This window comes from Notechis scutatus, chromosome 2 (genome assembly GCF_049901735.1).
Source record: "Notechis scutatus isolate UNSWTSFEM ecotype Mainland chromosome 2, rNotScu1.2, whole genome shotgun sequence".
NCBI lineage: Eukaryota > Metazoa > Chordata > Lepidosauria > Squamata > Elapidae > Notechis > Notechis scutatus.
In genome coordinates, this window is record NC_142010.1 from 126,539,822 (window position 1) to 126,562,255 (window position 22,434).

The 22,434-nt window shown below is 35.7% G+C and overlaps 1 protein-coding gene across 5 annotated transcripts in view; it reads right to left on the reverse strand.

Annotated features, from left to right (window-relative positions):
* IKZF4 (IKAROS family zinc finger 4) overlaps positions 1-22,434 on the reverse strand; it is an 80,390-nt gene that overhangs the window by 9,631 nt on the left and 48,325 nt on the right. For 2 of the 5 annotated variants that reach the window (XM_026678738.2, XM_087956115.1), the window contains 5 exons: positions 16,572-16,717; positions 11,896-12,000; positions 10,756-11,016; positions 7,515-7,682; positions 73-222 (listed from right to left, as the gene is read on the reverse strand). In XM_026678738.2, coding sequence (XP_026534523.1) covers positions 73-222; positions 7,515-7,682; positions 10,756-10,996 — 559 coding nt within the window. In that variant the 5' untranslated portion in view covers positions 10,997-11,016; positions 11,896-12,000; positions 16,572-16,717. Of the gene's footprint in view, positions 1-72; positions 223-7,514; positions 7,683-10,755; positions 11,017-11,895; positions 12,001-12,695; positions 12,724-16,571; positions 16,718-22,434 lie in introns of those variants that run through there. The other 3 variants (XM_026678737.2, XM_087956116.1, XM_087956117.1) reach the window with 2 other exon arrangements.

The window sequence follows — 22,434 nt, forward strand, 5'->3', positions numbered from 1 at the left end:
TCCTTCGTAGATAGGATAACCAATGACATTCTCCTTAGGTTTGTCTCTGTTCCAGTCTAGCAGCAGGCTTACCTTGCTGGCCAGCCAGCAACTGTGGTTCAGTGTTAAGACTTTGCAGGTAGTTGTGACAGCGTTCCTTGTGCTCTTCCAACGTGCTTTGCTGCTTGTAGCTGCGACCACAATAGTTGCATTTGTAGGGCTTGCCAACTGTGGGGGAAGAGACTAAAAAGAGAACAGAAACAAAAGAAGCCCTATAATACAAATTATATTTTTGAACTATCACAGTAAACTTTGGATCAGCAAGAATTGGGAAGTGTGTACAGCTTGCTTGTGACTGCAGGTATATAAGGTAAACCTGCTACCCTGTCACTATAACTTCTCACAGTTAGGTTCCTGATCACTAAGAACTGGTGCAGACACAGAATCAGAACAATAGCATTGGAAGGGACCTTGGAGGACTTCTAGTCCAACCCTCTGCTTAATCAGGAGACCCTGTATCTATACCATATCAGACAAGTGGCTGTCCAGTCTCTTCTTAAAGGCTTCCAGTGATGAAACACCCACAACTTCTGAAGGCAATCACAGCTATGAAGGGACTTCTTCAGAACTACAACTTCTGAAGGAATTACAGTTATCAGTTGGAGAGCTGTTTATTTCACACCTTTGAGCTACGTAAGTTTTGGTAAACAAATCAACCCGCTAAGAACATTTTGTACGGGTGTAATATGTTCTGGAATAAAGGTATGGGTTTACTTGTAGACACTATTTCTTGAAGAAGATAGTTAGGACAACAGATAATGCCCACTGCTGAAATTTCAGTTCTGTTTTCCCACCTAAACAATGCACTATACTAATTTCAGGAAGTTCAGGTGTTGTGTTTTTGTCTCACATATACTTGGTGAATTTGGTTTCCCATTTGAACAATAAAAATAACATGGATTTTTCTTGCATGGTCCTTGTAAGGACAAAGTGAACACTGTGCAAAAACGCAGTTGTGAATCTGGGTTCTCCAGACACTTATTTTCTCATAAGAAATTGCCTGGCAAAATTGATTCTGTAATGCTGACAATAATAAAACCATATGCACACTGTAGAATACAGAAGCCAATGCTTAATACACAGGCTTGTGTTCCAGAGTTTCAATTTTAGGCTTTTTAATTCCACATTTTCATGCCAACTGATATTTGGATGATCTCTTTAGGACTTTGAAAAACTCTTGATCTTAGTTGAAATCCTGGTCTTCTCTGGAAACCTTTAGTTCCTGCCTTGCCAGTTTCATTCCTTACAAGGGAGGAGGGTTTTTGTTTTTGTTTTTCATTTTTTTGAGAGCAACACAAGACTTCAGTTCCAATCTCTCTCATGAGAAATACTGTAATAACCATTTTCCCATAACAATATCAGAACACTTCTAGTGGTTCTAGGCAATTGGTACTTCTAGTAGAAGGATGAAGAGGAGGTGGTCCATGGACCACTGTTGAAGTAAGTTTTAAGCAATGTATTTACTTGAGTGTTTGTTATTTGTTTATTGGGGGTGAATTCCTCCTCCTAAATTTCATATGAAATGAAGCTGATTCAATGTGAAAAACATATGAAGTTATTCTAACCTAGCCATTCTTGATTTTGATATTCAAATAAATCCTTAGGGCCTAGTTTCTGGAACAAATAATAAAATATTGAAACAGGAAATACAATCTCCCAGCTTACTTTCAGAAAGATGCAATGAACAGAGAAAGGCTATGACAGCTATGACATTTGTTTAGGAATTGAATTTGTAGCAAAACTGGTAAAATGCAAATAGCCAGCTCATATATTTACTGAGCTACAGAGAAAACAAAAAGGATTTTTTTTTTTTTTTTGAAATGAGGTGATCACACAGGAGGAAACCCCATCCTGGTTGAACCTAGTTCTAAATGATGAAATGTGCTGATCTGGGTTATAAATTCTCGCTTTTGTTTTGTAGGCAGATCTTCATAGATAAAAGGAACTGCCTCATTTGAGGACAGCATATCAGGTTATAGGATTGATGAGAAGGGAGATGACAGATTATGCCTGTCTTATCCTCTCCCAGGTGGACAAGCTATTTTAACAGTTGCACAACCTCAAACAGTGATAAGGATGCTTCTATTCCCCCTTCCGCTATTTTCTCCATTAATAACCTGCTGATGTATGATTTTATTATTATTATATGCTATCCCAATTCTAATGTTTTATTTCTTGTATTTATAACTGACTGTTGTGTTTTGACACCTGGTAGTGACAAAAAAATACAATGATGCAATAAAGGATCGGAAAAGAAAGCACTGTTTCACTACAGTCAAACTCTGCAGAAATACTATTGGCGAGTGTGCTGTAAATCAATAGTTTGAACAGATTGCAACTTCATAGATAGGAATAACTACTTTGCACTTCTTTATTTTTAACAAAGTAACAAACACTTTAAGCAATGGCTCTTCTATTAAAGCTGAATTTCCCATTGAATAGACCATGGCTTCCAGGATATAACTGGTGATTTATCAAAACATGCTCTTTCAATGGCATGGGTTAAATTCCTAAAACTCAGAGAATGCCAGGAATTAAATATTGTTTTCCTGGTGTTTGCAGCAGTCTTTTCTAATATAGACATAAATAACTGGAAGCAATAAGGATAAATCTAATGGAACCCATTGATTTAAAGCAGGGGTCTCAAACACAATTTACCTGGGGGCCACTGGAGGCAGAGTCTGGGTGAGGCTGGGCTGCATAATATTATACTTTATATTATACTTTATATTTATATTATACACTAATATTATACTTTCATATCACGGTGGGGGCCACAGGATATCATCCTGCGGGCTGCAATTGGCCCGCGGGCCGCGAGAATGAGACCTCTGATTTAAAGGGATTCTGTCAAAAAATGTAGCTTCAAAGTTATCTGTTGAAACTAGGTAATAAGCATTAAAATAGGAATGGCAACTCAGTGTAAGCAAGATATGCCTATTAGGGCAACAAAAACAAACAAACAAAGAAACAAAAAAAATCTCAAGAACTTTCCCATATAGCCTGAAGGTGTCTGAGTTGGTGATGATTACCAGGTAAGAGAATATGAGGTAGTAGTAAGGGTCTGGATAGAACGGTCAATGTAATGTGCAACACAATTTTAAAAGTTAAAGTGCAACTGAAACCAGAGACTTTTCCTTTGGAACTAATGGACAAGCAACTAGAAAAAAAGTTATGGACCTTTTTTATGTATGACAACTGTAGTGAGACTTATATGGTCAAAAATGGAAAGATTCAAAACTACCTACAACAGAGGAATAGTTGGTGAAGATGATGGAATTTCTGGAGATGGCTAAAGTAGCTTCTTTAATCAAAGAAAAAATAATAATACCTAGATTTATGACTGACTGGAAACCCCTTCTAGATTTTTTTGCATGAATTGGAAAGAAAATGCACTTATAATTTGGGGTTTTGATGACTGGATAACAGAAAAAAATACTTATATATTACATGGTTGTACACATATTTCCTGCAAAAAATTGATTCCCTTTGCTTTTCTTCCTTTCCCATTTTTTACTTTTCTTTCCTGCTTCTACTCTTTTATTAGTTTGTGTAGTTTAAAGTGCTTTGTAAAGCTTTTAATAAAAAAAATTTTTTAAAAAAATCTAAAGTGCAGCTCAGTCTAAAATATCTCCCAAAAAACCATTCTTGTAATTATTAGAGAGAAAAAATGAAATACTGCAGTCAATATCACTCTGCATTTATACAGATCTACAGTGCAACTAAACTTGGAATATCTGTAAAGAATTTGGGACAAATGTAAAACAAGATTATAACAGAGTTAGATTATCCAAAATGAAAACCAACATGAACAAAGTGAGTGAAGCAATTCCCCTAGGTCTACAGGTTACAACACCTGGACCCTTTTGCCTTACAAAATTACACATATACGGAAAAAAACCAGAAAAGAATCTGTTTGTCTCAGTACTATAAACTGGAGTTATCTAGCAATCCTTAATAGTGGGAGATTTATGGGCAAATAAAAGGAAGTTTTTTTTCCCACTCATTGCTTTAATAGGGAATTTGTTACCAAAAATGTACTCATATCTTTAAAAGATCAGACATTCATGAAGGATAAGGTTATCATGATTTCTGATGACTAGATATTAATTACAGCATCAGAAGCCATATATTTCTCACTATCGACTATTGAAGTCTACAGCTGAATATCTATTATTGCTTTCTTGCTTCCCATAGACATCCCCATAGTTGGCCACCGACTAGATTAGATGGTTAGCTAGTTTCTTTTCTTTTTCAGTAGAGCTAAATAAGACCCAGGAAGTCTCCTTTGGAAATAACTCTAGAAGGAAAAAGAAAGATTAGAAATAGAATTCCTCCTCCTCTGACACTACAAAAAGTATTACTGGGGTTGGTGTATCAATTTATTCAGATAGTTTACCTGAGAAATGTAAAATATTTCTATGGTCTCTTTAGAGTTGCCATATGCCAACTTTCAGTTTACAGGCAGTCCTTGGTTAACAACAATAAGTGGAACTGGAATTTCTGTCACTAAAGCAATGTGGTTATAAAGCCCAAGGTCATGTGACTGTGCCACTTAGCAATAGCAGTTCCAGCACTTCTGGTGGCCATTGTTAAATGACTTCTATAAATCACATGGTCATCATTTGCAACATCCTGCCAGCTTCCTCATTGACTTTGCTTTCTGGAAGCCGGCAGTGAAGATTGCAAATGCAGGACGCTGCAATATTGTAAATCTGAGCTGGTCACAGAGCACTTGGATTGTAATCACACAACCACAGAGACAGTGATGGCTGCAACTATGAACACTGATGGTAAGTATCACTTGTTTAGCAATACTAAATTTGAACAGTCACTGGATGAGTGTTTAAGCAGGGTCTAATTGTAATTACCTTATTTATTGATTGATTTATTGATTGATTTATTGATTGATTGATTGAATTTATATTGCTGCCCATGGCAGCTTACAGAATATAAAAATATACAATACATTCTCTCCTGTTTAGTGACCATTCAAAATTACAAAGGTGCTTAGAAAGTAACTTTATGACCAGACTTCACACATTATCTCTATGGTCCCATGATTGAGATTTGGGTGTTTGTAACTGGTAGGCATTTACGATTGCATAGTGTCCCAGGGTCATATGATTCCCATTTGTGAGCTTTACAGTTGGCTTCTGACAAACAGAATCAATGGAGAAGCTGACAGCAAAACCACAAGTTTTGCTGTACAGGAATTGCAGTACAGGAATTATGCTCCCAACCATGTTAAAAGATACAACTCTGCTACATTAATTTGCTTGTAAGTAGCTTGTAAATTACAGGCGATTTAATGTAATCCTCCAATCCCAGCTAGTCCCTTCAGTAGGCGAGCAAGACTTGTTCTGAGGATGGGACACTGACTTAAATAATATGCCAAGTAAAGTTTACCCACCTTTATTCACTTTTAAGAGACAAGTTACTGGTGACATAACTACATAACCAGGTCTAAATTTTAAACAATTATAGATTAGCTTTAACAATAAGGTGGATGACTGTATTCCTATCCCAGATCAGAAATGTTACTGTTTTTAACTGTGAATCATATTAGCCATTCATGGAAAATTCTCATACCTTTAAATTTATTGAAACTAGGTCATTTCACAATAAGAACACAAGAACAACTAAAATTCCAAATGAAACTGGATACTGTGAATTTTACTAAAACATTAAGAAAGGGCATAGGAGCAATATAATGTGTCCCATTAATATTATTCATATAAAACTACAAAGCATGATCGCCAAAGGGTAGGCAACCTAATAATGCCTTTCAGGATCTTTGATCTCCTGCAGCAGCAGCAAATATGGACAATTATCAAGAGATATAATTAAATATTTCTGGAAAGTGTCAAGTAGCTTACTCATATTAAGATAATACAATAGAGACTGGAACATACCTAATTTTAGTCTATAAAATTCTAATATAACAGAGAAAAGCGCTCAAGATGTTGGTTCTGTGAATAGGACAAAGTTCAGTTATTTTTTATTGGACCAATTCTGCAAGGTCCTCTACAACAGAGACATTATTCTTCCACAAAGAACAAGTCTGTGCAGCTCAAATGCTTTCTGTCTTACAACAGATAATTTGTCTAGATAAGAAATCATTAGATGGATCTGGGGAACTAAAGAAACTGTCATAATAATGACAAATCTAACAATCATTTCTCCAATCTGACCTTTGAAATGAAGTGACAAGTATCACAGATACATAAAAACACTTATGAAGTTTAAAAGCCCCAACACAATCCATATACAGAAACCAAGGAAAAGAAATAACAACTTGATAGATGAACAGATTTTGCTTTTTACAACAAATAACCTAGCTGTTATTATACTAAAAACAACATAAAATGACATATTTGAGAAGATCTTTGTGAAGCCTTCCACTCATTCCCATGTCAACTACCAATACAATTTTTTATTTTATTCAAAGACAATATCTCACATTTATCTATTGGACAAAGAAATATAACTTCAACTCATCATGGGATTATGACAGCCATTTTTAATAGGTTTCCAGAGAAGTAGCCATGTAAATTTGTTGCTGCTAAAAAACAAAAATGGAGGACATCAAGAGCTAGCAATTAATTACTATATGAGCTTCTGTGGAACTCAGTAATTTTATGGTATGTATTTCATAAAGTGGACTGTGATTTAGAAAAACTTCGTCATTGTCATCGTCATCATCAATTTGTCAGTTATTATGGCACAGCAGAGATTTTCACTGTTTTATCTAAAGTGATGTCATTAGCAGAAAGATTTCCTGATTCAATTTAGAGACTTTCCTTAAAAATAAGATTTGGTTAATGTACTCATACCTTGTATGTTAAGTAAGACTGAGCATAGCCAATACTGGATTTGAGAGCCTATTTACATTACAATGAGTTCTTGGAAGAAAGTATTATAGATATGTTTGTAAATAGCATCTGTGAGTGAGGAAGTGTCAAAATCAAAAGGAAGCACTGGAGGCACAGAGCCAACATTAGAACAGAAAAGAAGACTAGCAGAGGGCAATAAGACTTTCTTTAACTTTAATATCAAGTAACATTGGCAGTGGTTAGGCATTGGCAGCAGAGCAAGAAACCAGTCTCCCAGTCTAACATGATACCCTACAAACCATGGCCCAAGAGAAATGGGGTCTATAACAATTTGCCGCAGCCAACTCGCCACGGCCAATTCACCATGGCCAACTTGCCGTGGGACACTCACCATGGGACAAGAGTTACATTAACATTACAGAAATGATAGAATAGTTAAAGAAAGGATGCAAAAGGAGAGACAAAATGAAATGTGAATGTGATGTTAAAATAATGCTTTTATTTATTTTAAATAATTAAATTGAATTGTTAAATTGTCTTGCAGTGAGTTGTCCCATGGCGAGTTGGCCATAGCAAATTGGCCACAGCAAGTTGACCGCAGTGAGTTTTCCCATTCTGAGAGAAATATTGGATATTTACCTGAGTGTGTGCGGAGGTGACCGGTGAGTGCATCTCTTCGCCGACAAGCATAGTTGCAGAAAGGGCATTTGAAGGGCTTCTCGCCTGAATGCAGCTTGATGTGGCGCAGGAGGTTGCCCTTCTGGGTGAAGGAGGCACCACACTGATTGCAATGGAATGGTCTTTCACCTAGAAGGAGGGATATCATAAGCAGGTCAGAAGCTTGTCTGGCTCCTTGGTATTGCTGAAGCTTTTTTTTATATATATATATTGTTGTTATATATATTTTTCTCATCCTTTTAGCCCTAGCCTAGGTTCAGCAGCTCAGCATGATCAGGCCTGGTTAATTTTTGAATAAGAAGCTGCAGTATCAGGAATTTCAGGACTGTAGGTTAGATTAGAAATTTAAAAAAAGAAGTCTCAAAAGAGGGCAATGAAGAACATTTCTGTACTGCTGGCAAGAAAAAAAACGTACCAAAGACTTCTTTCATCATTGTGTCAACCTATTTTATATTATATTATATTATAAAGCTTGTATATTGGAATAACTCTATTACAAAATAGACAGTGAATTCCTTTTGGAGACAAAAACAGAGCCTCTCATCATATTGTCCCTCTGAATCAAATCTGTTCTTTGATATAAACGTTTGCAGAGCTTAGAACCTAGAAAGATTTACCTCAGGACATTTTTTTGGCAGTACATTCAACTCAAGCATTTGTTGTTTGGACTATTTAGTCCTTATATTATTGCTGCTTCTGGTTCCACATCTGTAAAATGCTCTGGAGCAATCAATCAACTGAGACTCTTAAATCAGTAATCCATTTTTTAAGAAGCTGTAATAATTTGATGAAGTTGATATCATTTATACACCTTTGAAATAATGAGTGAAAATCTTATAAGCCGGGGAAAATGCGTAAAAGGTTGAGAAAGATTGGTTCTTTAATGTTAAAATAAGGTTTGATTTTTTATTTTGTTGAGTATCAAAATTAATATTTTGCTCAGCTATCTCAACATTTAGAATCTATCAAGACATTTAGAACAGTGGACTTTCTAAGCATGCAGGGTGAACAAGCCTAGAATAAATCTCTATAAGATTTGTAGCAATCGCGTGTGTTTCCCAATATTTTATTCTCCCCTTTTTTTGACATATGGCAAAGAAAAGGATTTTTAATGATTTGGTCAAATGTTTTAGAATTGTCAAAGACATAAATTTTCAAGTCGTAACCTCTTCCTCTGAAGTTACATTACACCATTAACAGTTGTTTATGTACAGAATATCATTATATTATTACCTTTTTGACTTATGCTATCTTTCACAATACCAGCAATTACTGAATGTCCTCTCTTCATGTGTTATCTTTTATTGCAATGCCTTTTTCCACCTATGTCTTAACTATTTTTGCTGGGTGATCTCATGCCACAGAGATCGTAAGTGAATCTCTGCAGCTGTTAAATTAGTAACATGGTTGTTAAATCAATCTGGCTTCCTCATTGACTTTGCTCATCAGACAGTCACAAAAAGTGTTCACAGGATCCTGGGACACCACAATTCTTACAAATGCCAGTTGCCAAGTATTTAAATTTTGATCATGTGATTATGGGGATGGTGCAACAGTCATAAGTCTAAAAAACAGTTGTAAGTCATTTTTTTCAGTGCCATTATAACTTTGAATGGTCACTAAATAGATGGTTGTAAGTCGAGGACTACTGTAACTGACTTGAATACAACATTTCCTCTTTCTAAACTGATTCAACGTTGCTGATCCAAACACTGTCTTGGAGGTACTTTGGCTCAGTTTGACTTCAAATGTTTGAAATTTTTGGTCTACCCCTGCATGAACTGCCCACTTTAGGTCTTGCCACCTTTCAATTAGGTTACACTTAGGGTTTTGGCTTGGCCATTTGAAAACATAACATTTCTTCTGTTTCAGCCATTCTATTGTAGATTAATTTACATGATTAGGACTGCTGTTGTACTGCATGACCCAGGTTCATTTGGACTCATGCTGGTATGCTGACAATCACCTATAAAATTTGCTGGTATGCCAACATCCATTATTAAAGTATTGTTTATGAGCCACTGGCTCATGAGGTTGTAAGATGATGCTATTTGCGTTACTATGCTTCATGGTTGAGATGCTCTTTTTGTGACAATCCAACACTTAGTTTTCTCCAAACATAATGTCTTTCATTAATGTTAGAAAATTCCACTAAGCAGAACATTAAGCCATTGGCCTGCTGGATCATTCAAGTGATCTTAGATGAGCAACAGCGTGCTTTTTGGGGAGCAATGTTGTTGTTTTTTAATGGTAGATTTGTGAACACTATCAACACCAAGAGTGGCCTGAAGATCCTTTGCCATTACATTAGGATTCTTTACAATGCACCTTGGTCTTAAGCTGTTTTTGTTGGATGACTGCTCTAAAGAATAATAACAAATGTGTTGCATTTTATTTATTTATAACTGCCCAACTGTAGATTCCTGGAGAGCAAAAACCTTGGCACTAGTGTTGTAGCCCTTACAAGATTCATGAGTATTGACAATTCTTTTCTTATGGTCCAAAAATATACTTCTGATGGTAGTAACAAACACAGGTATGTTATTTGAAGGGAAGAGTCCTTCAACTCATATCTGATCATCATCTGACTGGAACATTATGACTCAGCTGAACTCTATTAAGAGACCTGATTTTCCTGGATTTCCCATACTTTTTCCATGAATAATATTGGCTGAAGGTTTTCAACAAAGATATGACACAGTACAGTGTTTTGGTTGTTTTTTTTAATCCAATTCTTTTTTCTATTACCAGGACTTAAATGAAGCTGTGACTTCACTGTTGGTCATAATAGTGTAGGATTATAGGTAATTCTAAAGGATTTCTATACTTAGGATAAATGTAAATCACAACAGTGGTTTAAAATTAACTCAAAGGCCATATGAAACTATAATGAAGGATACAAACTGTTCATAACCTATATTAACAACTAGCATCATTCATAGGCAAAGAGTACGAACCAGCAGATTTCTCAGGTCAAATCCTATTTTAATAATGAACTCACCAACAAGTCTTAGATTTGTCAGAGGAAAGGGCCACAGTTCCATAACTACAAGTGCAGTTATTGAGTTACTTCAGTCCCTTGTAACTCAATACAGAAGCACCTTAAAAGCCTGAGTAGGACTAGCAGGGTCTCAGATTATTTAACCTTAAAGGACTATGCAGAGAACAAGCATAAGCTCACACTTCCTAGAAGTCTGCTCACCAGTGTGACTGCGTTTGTGCACCATCAGTACATTTGGGCCAATGCACACCATTCCACAGATATCACATTTCAGTTTGCCATTGGGTAGCCGTATGCCGCCAGGGGAATGCGGATCCTGTCCTGACCCATCACAGTAACCAAGGGGCTCAGAGAGGGAATCCTCTACAATCACGCTGTCCTCTTTTTCAATGAGCCGGTCATCGTGTGACAGCAGCCGGCTAGATTCTTCATCACTGTACATTTCCACCTTGATAGAATTTGCTGTGGGGGTAAAAAAAAAGAAAGAAAGAACCCAAACATTTCTTTATTAAAATATAGTATTAAATGCTTGCAAAGAGTAAGCATTTAAAAAACACCCTAAGCTGGATGATGAAACCTTGATATTGAGCAAAAATTAAAAATTACTAAAGGAACTTTGGCATTTAAGACTGGATTAAAAAACAAATTTTAATATAATGCATACTATGGAGAAATAATGCTTTTCTCCCTTTATCTCATAATATTAGAACTTTTCAATTATGAAATTCAAGACCATGAATTTAAGAAAGGTTAAATTGCACTATTTACAACTAAATTAGGATTTGACATAAGAAAGGAGGATTTTCTATATATTTAATGTACATTTTGTAGGCATGTGCAACCAAGGTTTGGCCATTTTCACAAATGTCAAATGCTATTTTAGCAGGAAAATATGTTTGCTTGAGGTATAAAGGTTGAATCTAATGCACGCTATATAAATCTAACTCTCCAAATCCAACTTTACCTCCACTTCTATAGGAATTACTGGTGATTGACCAGAAGAACAAAATTTGTGGAATGATTCAAGTTTTCAAACCAAATATGTTATAAAGCCACTATTTTTTCTGCAGAAAATTCCAGAGAGCCCCACTCTCCTACTGCTGGTTGTTGTTGTTGTTGTTGTTGTTGTTGTTGTTGTTGTTGTTGTTGTTTTAAACCAGGGTCTCATGCAAAATAAATGTCAGGTACATTTTAAAATTGATGGCCAGTATCTAGGGCTTTTCAGATAACATTAAAGGGAAAACAATTATTGCCTTAGATAAACAAAACTCTCTGCTCTGATCATAATCAGATGATACATTTCAAGAATACCCTAGTGGAATCAGAAAATTGTGTACTCACCACTAAGGGACCTGCTTGGGGAGGAGTGTTGGCTGTTTGGTGTGCTCACTGTGGGCCCCACAATTGTGGAGGTAAACTCCTTTTCCAAAGAGGAATCTCCACTACCTTTAGCAAGGAAAAAAGAAGAAAGGAGCAGAGGTAAATATGGGAAATTTATTTCAAGAAATAAATATATTCCCTCCATTACCAAGATGGTAGAAGGGAAAAAATGGCTTTCCTTATGTAACTGAAGAGGATATAGCCTTTGCAACCTGCAACAGAAAAATTACCTACTGTTGCTGCTAGTGGAAGCAAAACCCAAGCTTATCAGAATCAAAACAACATATACTGTATTGTCATACAATATAATTTGGATGATTAGAGGATCATCACTCATTGCTGATCTGCAACTGATCAATGTTTAGGAGATACCAGATATTGGTAAAGCCATATAAATTACATGAAGACTATAATGCTCATGTTTATCAGACTGAGAATTCATAAACATGTTCAGAATCCTGGGAGCTGTTGAATGTGCATTGTCAAAATAATATGGTTCTTCTAGACTGCTAAATGCTTGTAATCTACTGTATATATACAGCAGCAGTTGGGATTCCTTTAAAAATCTATATATCATACCAATGATTAGCCAGAGACCCTTCAGTTTTGATATGAACTTTCAAATATATAAACAAGATTTTGTGTATTCATATTCATGCAATTATATATTGCTAAGTCCTCAGTATGTTCAAAACATTAGACAATTTGGCTTTTTAGAGAACTTAATCTATGATGCCAGGTTAATTTATCTCAAAGTGCACCTACATCAAATCTCTTTATTTTTTTAATGTGTGGATTTATATCTTCTCATTCTCATGCCAATATTCTTCTCATAATGGAAATCTGGAAAAATGACATTGTACATGTATCAACAGTCGAAAGCAGTATCATAATGAATTAGAAGGGTGATTTCATTTCTTTATTAGTATACTTCTGACTTGCTGTCATTTTTTTGTTTAACTGAATACCATAAAAAGAAAAATCCTCAGTAGAGATACTGTATTTACTTAATGAATCTTTAGTTTCTTCAGTTACACACCTTCATTCTATTATGTAAAATTGCTTGCATTTAAAAAGAAAAAAACATACAACACACACCCTCTTAATACTTGCCTAACAGTGCCTGCTTGTAATTTACTGCCAGTAAAATATCATTTTGTATTAGTCACAAAAAAATTTATATAGACCATGTATTTCTTGCTCACACACACTCATGAGTATGTGAAGTACACAGCTAATGCTCTAATTGTTTTAGGTATCCTCTTCCTATAATCCTACTTCTGAGTTTTGATATTCTAAAAAGCCCTTGATTTACTGAGACCAGAATTTCTGTTGTTAAGCAAGGCAGTTCTTAAAAACTTCACTCTCATTTTACGACCTATTTGCCATGGTTAAGTGAATAGCTGCAGTTTTTAAGTAAATCATATGGTCATTAAATGAATCTGGCTTCCCCTACCGACTTTGCTTGTTGGAAACTGGTTGGGAAGATTGCAAATGGTGCTCATATGACCCGGGATGCTGCAACTGTTGTAAATACATGCTGGTTGCAAGGTGCCCAAAATTTGATCACATGACTGTGAAGATGCTGCAGTGATTGTAAGTGTGAGAATGGCTTATAAGACAATTTTCAGTGCCATTGTAGCTTTGAATGGTCACTAAACGTATTGCTGTAAGTCAAGGATTACTTGCATATCATTTTTTTAAAATCTCAATTTTTATTAAAAATTATCCTAATGTACTTCTTAAAATGCCTTAAATATGCTAAGTATTCTTCTACTGCACTCACTTTTTGTGGCGGGTGGGTGCTTATCTGTCTCAATATGTATTTATAAATGCTTGCAAAACATGAGGCTTTTTCTTTCTCCATTTTTGTGAGATGGTATCCAACCGTTACCAATTTAGTCTCTATAATAACATTTCAGTTTAGGAATGATCTTTAGGATACTTAGACATGCATTATTAATTGCCTCTGTAAATTTCAGGCATTGCTATAGTTATACTTCTCAATCAAACCAGTTAAGAGATTTTGAAGAACAGAGTTTCATAAGAACAAAGGAGACACATTCAAATTACTTTTTATCCAACCTGCTCCTACATTCATTTATAAGCCAGCCCAAATTTGGCCAAACTTCCAGCACTCATGGAATTTTGGAGCTTATCAGTCTCTTGAAGCACTAAGTTTTAGCTGCCAAAATTCCCTAATCTAAAAGATTTGGCATTATTGTAGTAATGGAATTCACTCAACAAGAGTGTTCTGGAGATTTTAGAAATCACTACCATATACCATGTCATCTTGAACTTTCAAAGCATTTTGTGAGGTAAAAATTATTCCTGACCATATTTTTCCTTAACTGCATGTGATTAAGAATGTATAAATGCCAACTTCTCTGAGAAGCCAACAATATATTGGAAGAGGAATGGGGTGACACAGGCTGATAATATTAAATTTAAATGACTAAAATGCAATACGATGCTTAAATCATCTTGTATAAAACAAAGTTGCAGAAATTAGATATGTCTAATTTAAAGGCAATTTGAAAAAGGACACAATTTAAAATGCTGTGATTTAGAGACATTATCGTGGTTTGTTTAAACCAGAGTTTCCAAACTGTGTCTTAATGGAATTCTAATCTAGGCAGCAATTTTATATTTAATTGTTACTAAATCCAGTTTACTAATACGGGTAATTAGGATCAAGCTATGGTTTAAGTTACAATAATCAGAAAACTGACATCTAGGAAAAACTAGAGTCATTGCATCAGAATTGATAAGCAAAGAAGGAGAAATCAAGATGATTACAACAGAAAAAGCTTCTTGCATAATATGTGGGAAAGCAAAGCAGACAGCATTTAGACAAAACTATAAACGTTGACTCTGGTGTAAAAATATACACTTCATTTTTATTAAAATGACTAAACTGTGTCATAATTATACAGTATTTCAAACTGCAGATTAGGCATCGAATAAATGTTCTTCTAACTCAAACAACTACATCTGAAGAACTAATATACTAGCATAACTACACTAGCATTAACTCTTTTGACTTCTAATGCTATATACACTGTAATGTTTGTTGATGGCGAAATGTTTAATCTGCCTGAAATGTTCTAGCACAGACTGGGATTATACCTCACATTAAGCCAAAATGTACTTTACCAGCATGCTAGTATGAATGCTGTTGTTATTATTTTGAACTCTTGCATTTAGTTATCTCTTAAAATTGGATTTTGCTTCTGGTTGGGGTGCTGAAGGCAGCACACACAGCTCCCTCTTCTCATTTTCTCTATAACTACTATATGAGGGAGGTTAGGTTGAGACAGACCCAAAGTTACCCAGTGTGCATTATTTTATATAGTATGTGAATTCAGGTTGTAGTTAAGCAAGAGACAGACACTTGCAACTGCAAATCTAGCTTCCATACAAGGGTCTAGATTAACTTTTTTAAAATTCACAATAAAGTGAGACAATATTCTTTCATTACCAGCAGGCACCTTAATACCAAACGTGTCGCTTGTCTATTAATAATATGCTTTCTTTAAGCCTTATATGTATTCTGGTGGCTTCTAAACATACTATTGAGGATGATAATACAAATGTATATATAGATAACAATGTGGACAACCTCCCTGCTGGTGCTTACTATGCATCTGGGAAAAGCAGAATCCATCAACTTAACCCAAAAATTGCACTCCAACAAGACCAAACTCCTCAACAAGTTTTGCACATTCCAGTACCCCTTAAGTGTGCTCATTTCCTGGAAACCATTGAATATTTTGAACACCAGCTCAAATCTGGAGTGGTGAAACCTTTAAACAGAGAAACAGGTAATTATTTCTGCTTCTGTATTCTTAACACTCACATTATTTAACGTGTTCCAGGATTTTCTGGAAGCATATCAGCTAGGTGAACCCATGATTCATATAAGTACAACTAAGTATTTATGAATTTTTAAACATTTTATCTCCCTTCTCCCTAGAATTCAGACTTTTGTACTCAGACGATCATCTTTCAATCACTGTCTAAACACCTTGATTCCTCGGAGGGTTAAACAGAAAGATGTGAGGGACAGTTCCACCTATGTGCATGCCCAGAAATAGTGGCATATTCCTAATAATGTTTTGAATTAGAAGTTAGTGATAATATTATGCAAAATAGCCAGGATAAACTATCAGGAATTTGAACTAATAATTGTTCTCCCTAATACCATCAAGTAACTTGAACCAAGTTTTTTTTTCTGCATCATGCCATAATATATACTGTGAATCATGTCCAAACTCTCCACAGGATTGAGGGAGGGGAGGGGAGGGAAAGGGAGGAGAGAAAAATGAGAATCTTTAACTGAGGCTTAGCAGTTCCTTTGATAAACAGAAATTGGCGTATCTTGCTCTTTTTGTTGTTCCTTGTTCATCCATATCCAAAAGCCTGCAGATGCATTTCCAAGCTGTCACTGTTCTCGTTGCACAGACATCAGGAATTCTACAGATCAATTTCTCTCTGCTTAAAGTGATTGGCTTCCTCCACTGTTTTGCATGGCATCAAAAACACCCTCTACCAACACTCCCCATGGTGCCAAGTGTAAATAAAAACAGAAGCAGCATGGAGTTATTCCAGACAGACACCCTCCCCGTTTAACTTACATTATTCTAGCTTGCTGAAGATACCCTGGAGTGTTATCACAGCCAACTCCTTGGAAACAGCAGTGGAATACAGGCTGTGAGTGTGTGTGGCTGCATCTCGGCAGTAGGGTGAACTCAGCCACTCACCTTCCAGGAAGAAGAGATTCCTGGAAGTGAGAGAAACGGCCGTCATTTTACAGTCAAGCAGCACTGTGAAAGCAGGAATCTATATGGCTGCAATCTCTGTCCCCTTGGGCTGAGACTAAGGTTCCTTCCCGCCACGCTTTATGTCCTGTCTCCTAAATCAGCTTCTGGGTAGCATTCCTTAGGGAATTTTTTTTTTTTTTTTTTGGACCAGACTAACTGAGGGTAACCACAACAACCACAACAAAAGAAAAGCAGTTATCTGCTTGCCATCACTGTCATGAATACAGTAGAGGAAAGATAGTGTCACTTTTAAAAGCTAAGAGTTCTTAGCACACTATAAACTGAAATAAGGTCTCTCAGTGTTTCATTTGAGGAAAAATCTATTGGTAGTTGCTTCAGACCTAATCCAGTGAGGCTTAAACACATCCCTGTGTTTTGGTGTCATTATCATAACAAAGCAATAGCCAAACTATCAGTACATAGTGGGAATGAGCGAATAAATACATACATAGAACATTCCCTGTTATAAATTGAAAGGGGAAATATCAAATAGGTGGGAGTAAAAAAATAAAGAAAATACATTATTCTATTATTCTGGTCAGAAGTACCTATAGATATGTTAATCTTCGGCCTTCAAAAAGAACCTTGAAAGCAGTCCTAAATTTACTGGATGTGTCTTAAGAAAAATCCATTATTCTACTGAAATCTATACAAAAAAGATGTGCTTCCTTTTGCTACCTCTACTGAGAATTTATCAACTTTCTAAAAATAAAGTTTTTTGTTTTTTTAAAAATTGGAAATATATATTACATTTTTATCCCAATCTTTTTAAAAAGACCAATCCCCAAAACAAAAAAAGAATGATATATGAATGTTATGCAAATGTAATCAGTTTACATATGAAAATAGTTTAAAAGAAATGTTTTAAATTTTTCAGTTATGCAAAAATGCAACAGCCAGCATTTTCTTTGAAGGAATTCATTCATATACAAGAGAGAAGAGACATTTAACTCTTGTGAGATGATAACTACTATCCTTATTTTTATCTATGTTTTATTAGGAATAACATCAAAGATCTTTCGACCAATTAATCAAGGACACTTTTTAAAATGAGCGAGCAGTTAGAGTACCCGATTTTAATCAATTTAAAATTCACCTTTAATTATTTCAGAACAAGACTTTACTTTCTAAGTTCTCATTATCAGCAGTGAGGAGAATTTGAAACAGAAAAAGTAATTTTACACAATCCTCTGATTTTTCTAGACCCCTTAACTGGGGCTAGAATTTTCCATCCTCTCCAGCCTTCATTGTTTCCATTGGAAGCTTAGAAGACCCTTGGAGCAAGTTTGGTGATGTCTCACATGAAAAGCTACATGGGAAAGAAGGAAGGGTAATCCTTATAATACAAACAGAAGTCTACTCTAATGTTTAATACAGGATTTATTAATAGGGGATTTAAATGTTCTTTGAATAAGAAGGGGAAGAAGCACCAGAAATTTTTGTGCTGGAAATATTTTTCTTCAATGAGTCACCCACAATACTTGTCATGGGAAGAATGTGAAAGAGAAGGGATATACAATCTGCAATTTATAAATTTTAAAAAACGGAAGGCCCAGAAAAGAGGCAAACAGATAGGAGAACAGATATGCTGCTTCCAATGCTAAAAGTCAGGATGATGTTGCAAATGTTAGTGGTGACAGGATAGATGCCATGATTTGAATTATCTCTAAAATATTCCTAGCATTTGTAAAAATATTGTATTGCTTTTAAAATTGAGAAAAAGAAAAAACAAAGGAACAAAACACAAAAATGCATACATTATAAAATGTAACAAGTGCTTAAAATAATTAAAAATATATAACAAAAACTAAACAATTGAAATATAGTGTATGTTATACAACAGCAAATAGTTGCAATTCTGTAATTATCTAACACAAACATTATGTGAATACATTATGCTACCATCAGATCTTGATCTTGTCTTTTGGGGAAGCAGAGACTTATTTTATATATGTTTCCATAGCAGTGGGAGGTTTTTGTTTTTTTTTACTCCTTTTGAGATAGTATCAGACAGTTTTTCTTGCTAGTGGAAATACTTGGTTGAAAATCTTTTCCATGTTTTGCAAAAGTGCAGTTGAAAGGCCACAAACATTTACATTTCTTGGAATGGGAAAGATCCCTCAAACAATTTTCTCCTTTGTTTTTTCCTACTCACATATTATAGCTTTGTTTACTGATCCACATGAAAGAGTAGTGTAACAAAAATAATACAGGGAGAACACAATGGAAAAGGTCCCCCAAATAATTTGTAACATACTGGACTGCACTTGTAATTGAGTTTAACCAAATTATAAGCCAAATAGGCAGACATCACTTCTTTACTAACTCATTAATATCAGTGGGTGTACAAGCTTTTAGCCACAGCAAATAGTAGTTCTTAAAGTATTCAATATTATATAAACACATTAGTTTATTAATTCCCATCTAGCAAACAAGCATCTATCACATTAAACGAACAGGATGTAAAATATTTCCAGTTTCTTATAACAATCAATGAGTAAAAGCTTGGTTAGCCTACAGCCTTTTAGAACATTGTCCCCATGACCTACCTCCAGCAGATCTTACAAAATCTATTTTCTTGTGGAATATTATAAATCTACCCTGCAGTAATTTAGATGGTTAGTCCATATTTTCAAATGGGTGTTTCCAAATGTTGAGTACAGGCAGTTCCCAGGTTAAGAATGCCTGACTCTAGGTATGAACAGAGCTGCCTGTTACAAAATGACGGATGGCTGACTTATTGCAGTACCTAAAATGGCAGATTGCTGACTGGCAACGTGGTCTAACTCAAAATGGAAAACCGTGTTCTCCTGCTATGAACTAATGCTTCCATGAGAGTCACAAAGTAGCACCTGCATTTTTAATGCTGTATTCAGTCTGTTTTCAGTGGTTCATGAAACTGTGCAGCTTCCATGGTCTGTAGGCTCAAGGAAGCACATCATCCCCCATTCTGAATCAGATTACTCTGCCCTCAGGATGGTGAGAGAGTGAATTCCAGCCAGTACTTCTTGAATTAGGTTTTTTTTTTTGGCTGGAAGCCTGTCTCCCCCATAATTCAGTTTTAAGATATTTAAATATACTACTAAAACAACTAACATTCTACTATCTCTGTGTTTGTAACCTTCAGTTGGGCAAAATTGGAAGGTATAGGGCATTGATGGTGAACCTATAACATACATGTCAAAGGTGACAAGTCACAAGGTTTTCAGTGACACTCCAGTGTCTGACATTCACCAACACCCAATAGCAAATATTCTCAAAGGCACATCCCATCCTTGTGAGATTTTTGGATGCTTACGGAGGCTGCACGAGAATGGAGTGTGCTCTCACATGGCCTCCATAGCCTCCAAAAGTCGCCTCAAGATGTCTGTGTTTTCACATGCAGAGGCCTCCCAACAGAAAGAGAATACCGTCTCAAGGTGTGCGCTAGACCTTAAGAGAACAGTGCGAGGTGGCCTTTTTGAGTGACAGTGGTGACTCTAAGGCTGAAGACAAGGCCTGGGCCTCGACTTCAGGCCCAGACTTACCACTTTCAAGTGCTGCTATTCAGGTTGGCCCTAGACTGGGTGATGGGAAACATAAAAAATTGTTTCGTCTTTTGCTTGGAGAGGGGATTTTGACACATCAGTAGAGGCAAGTTAAGGCATTTTCCAAATTTTTGACATTGAGCCCCAAATGTTCATTGGTCCAGGGTTTATTGATGGGTGATCCCACTTTCTGTTTGAAGAGAGGGGCCCTTGGGCACATGCCAGGATGGGGAGTGTGGTGCAGTTTTTCTCACAGTTCACAGCTATCATTATGCACCCTCCGGTCAGCAAAGTGTCAGGTAGTTCCATGGGTCAGCCAAGGAAGAGATGGAGGAGTGATTTCCAAGCTTCCTACAAGCAACTTCAATGGGGAAAATGGCAATTGGCAGTTGCCCCCACTGCTTTTTTGCCTGATCATTCCGTTTTTCTATTTAGGTAAGGAAACATCTCTGAAAGAATGATGCAAATGTCAGTGGTTGTCTCGTAAAATGAAAAAGTTGTAAGTTTAAATTTTACCCCAAAAAATCATCTTGTTGTTCATCTCTGATATGTAAAAGAACAGGTATAACCTGCTCCAACTTTGGTACAAATTTGGGTTAAAAACAGGGAACAGAATCAGATCTTTATCTGAGGACTGCCTGAAACCAGTATTTCATAAAACAGCCACATCTAATTGTTTACTTCTGCACACAATTAGCTTACTAATTACCATGATTTGTGACCTATAGATGACTAATTTCTCATCATACTAACTTGATACCTTTTGACAGGTAACTAGGTAAGCAATTTACTGCGTCTTTAACCACAAAGTACACACTTCATTTGACAGCAATTCATTAAGGTAGCACTCATTCACTACCACACAGCTTCCAAAAGATTGCATATTCACAGCAGTACAGTAATTCCCTACTATAATTGGACTCATTCTTATTTTATATCAACAACTTGCACTGTAGACTATATGACATCGATTTAATTCTTTGTGCTATTAGAAACTATTAATCCCCCAGTAACTTCAGCAGTAGACTTTATCTATGAAAACGTTCTCTACTTTCTGAATTTTTCTTCAATAAATTAGTGGATTTGATTTTAAACTAATGTATTTTTTATATTAGACACTTCACTAGTAATCAAAATCCTTGCTAACAGGACACATCTATTACATCATGATTTAAAAAAAATCAACAGCCAGCTCGTTTTTTGTATTTGACCCATATTCCATCTGTTTGCTATTTAAATCAACATTTGTCTGCAAATAATTCTGATTCTTTTGTTCATAAATTACTCTTCTATGATGCTTTTCTATCCATTCAAAATATATATTCTTTTTCCAAAGTCAATCTGTCCATCCTTTACCTCTAACAACCAAAGTATGTTTTTTAATTATATCAATGAGTTTAATATATTCATTTGTGTTTCTGGCACCATTTAAATCCTTTGTAAATGCTATATGAAGGGAAAGCCTTTGGTCTATCTTATTCATAGCTTGGCCAAGAAGTACACTTTTTATCTTCTCTATGGTCCCTTTTTATATGAATCCTATCAACTTTTACGGAAACTGAGAGCTAGTTTGGTGCAGTGGCTAAGGTGCCAGGCTGGAAACCAGGAGGCCATGAATTCTAGTCCTCACTCAGGCATGAAAAGTACCTGGGAGACTTTAGGTCAGTCACTTTTTTTAAGCTCAACTCAAATCTCAGGATTGTGATCTGAAATGGGATAATAAACAACCAGGCTGATACTTTTAAGCTAATGGGCACTTTAGGAAGTTTTAGAATCTATCAAGGTACTATTGTAATCACAAAAAAGGTTTCATGAAACCAGAGCTATTTACTCTGTCAGGCCAAATACATTTATATATTTAAAATTAAAATAACATGCACAATTAAAGTATTAGCATAGTTATATGCTTTTAAAATTATTATATTTATTTGCTCCATCTGTCCCAACTTTAGTAATAATACCAATAAGTTTATTTCTACCCTTTCCATCAGTAAAAGAAATTTACTTCCAGTCCTTCATCTCTAAAATAAACAATTACATGCATAGAAGATGTTAAATTAAATTAACAGATAACAGATAATCAGAGTTGGAAGGGACCTTGTAGATCATATTGTCCAACCGCCCGCCCAAGCGGGAGACCCTACACCATT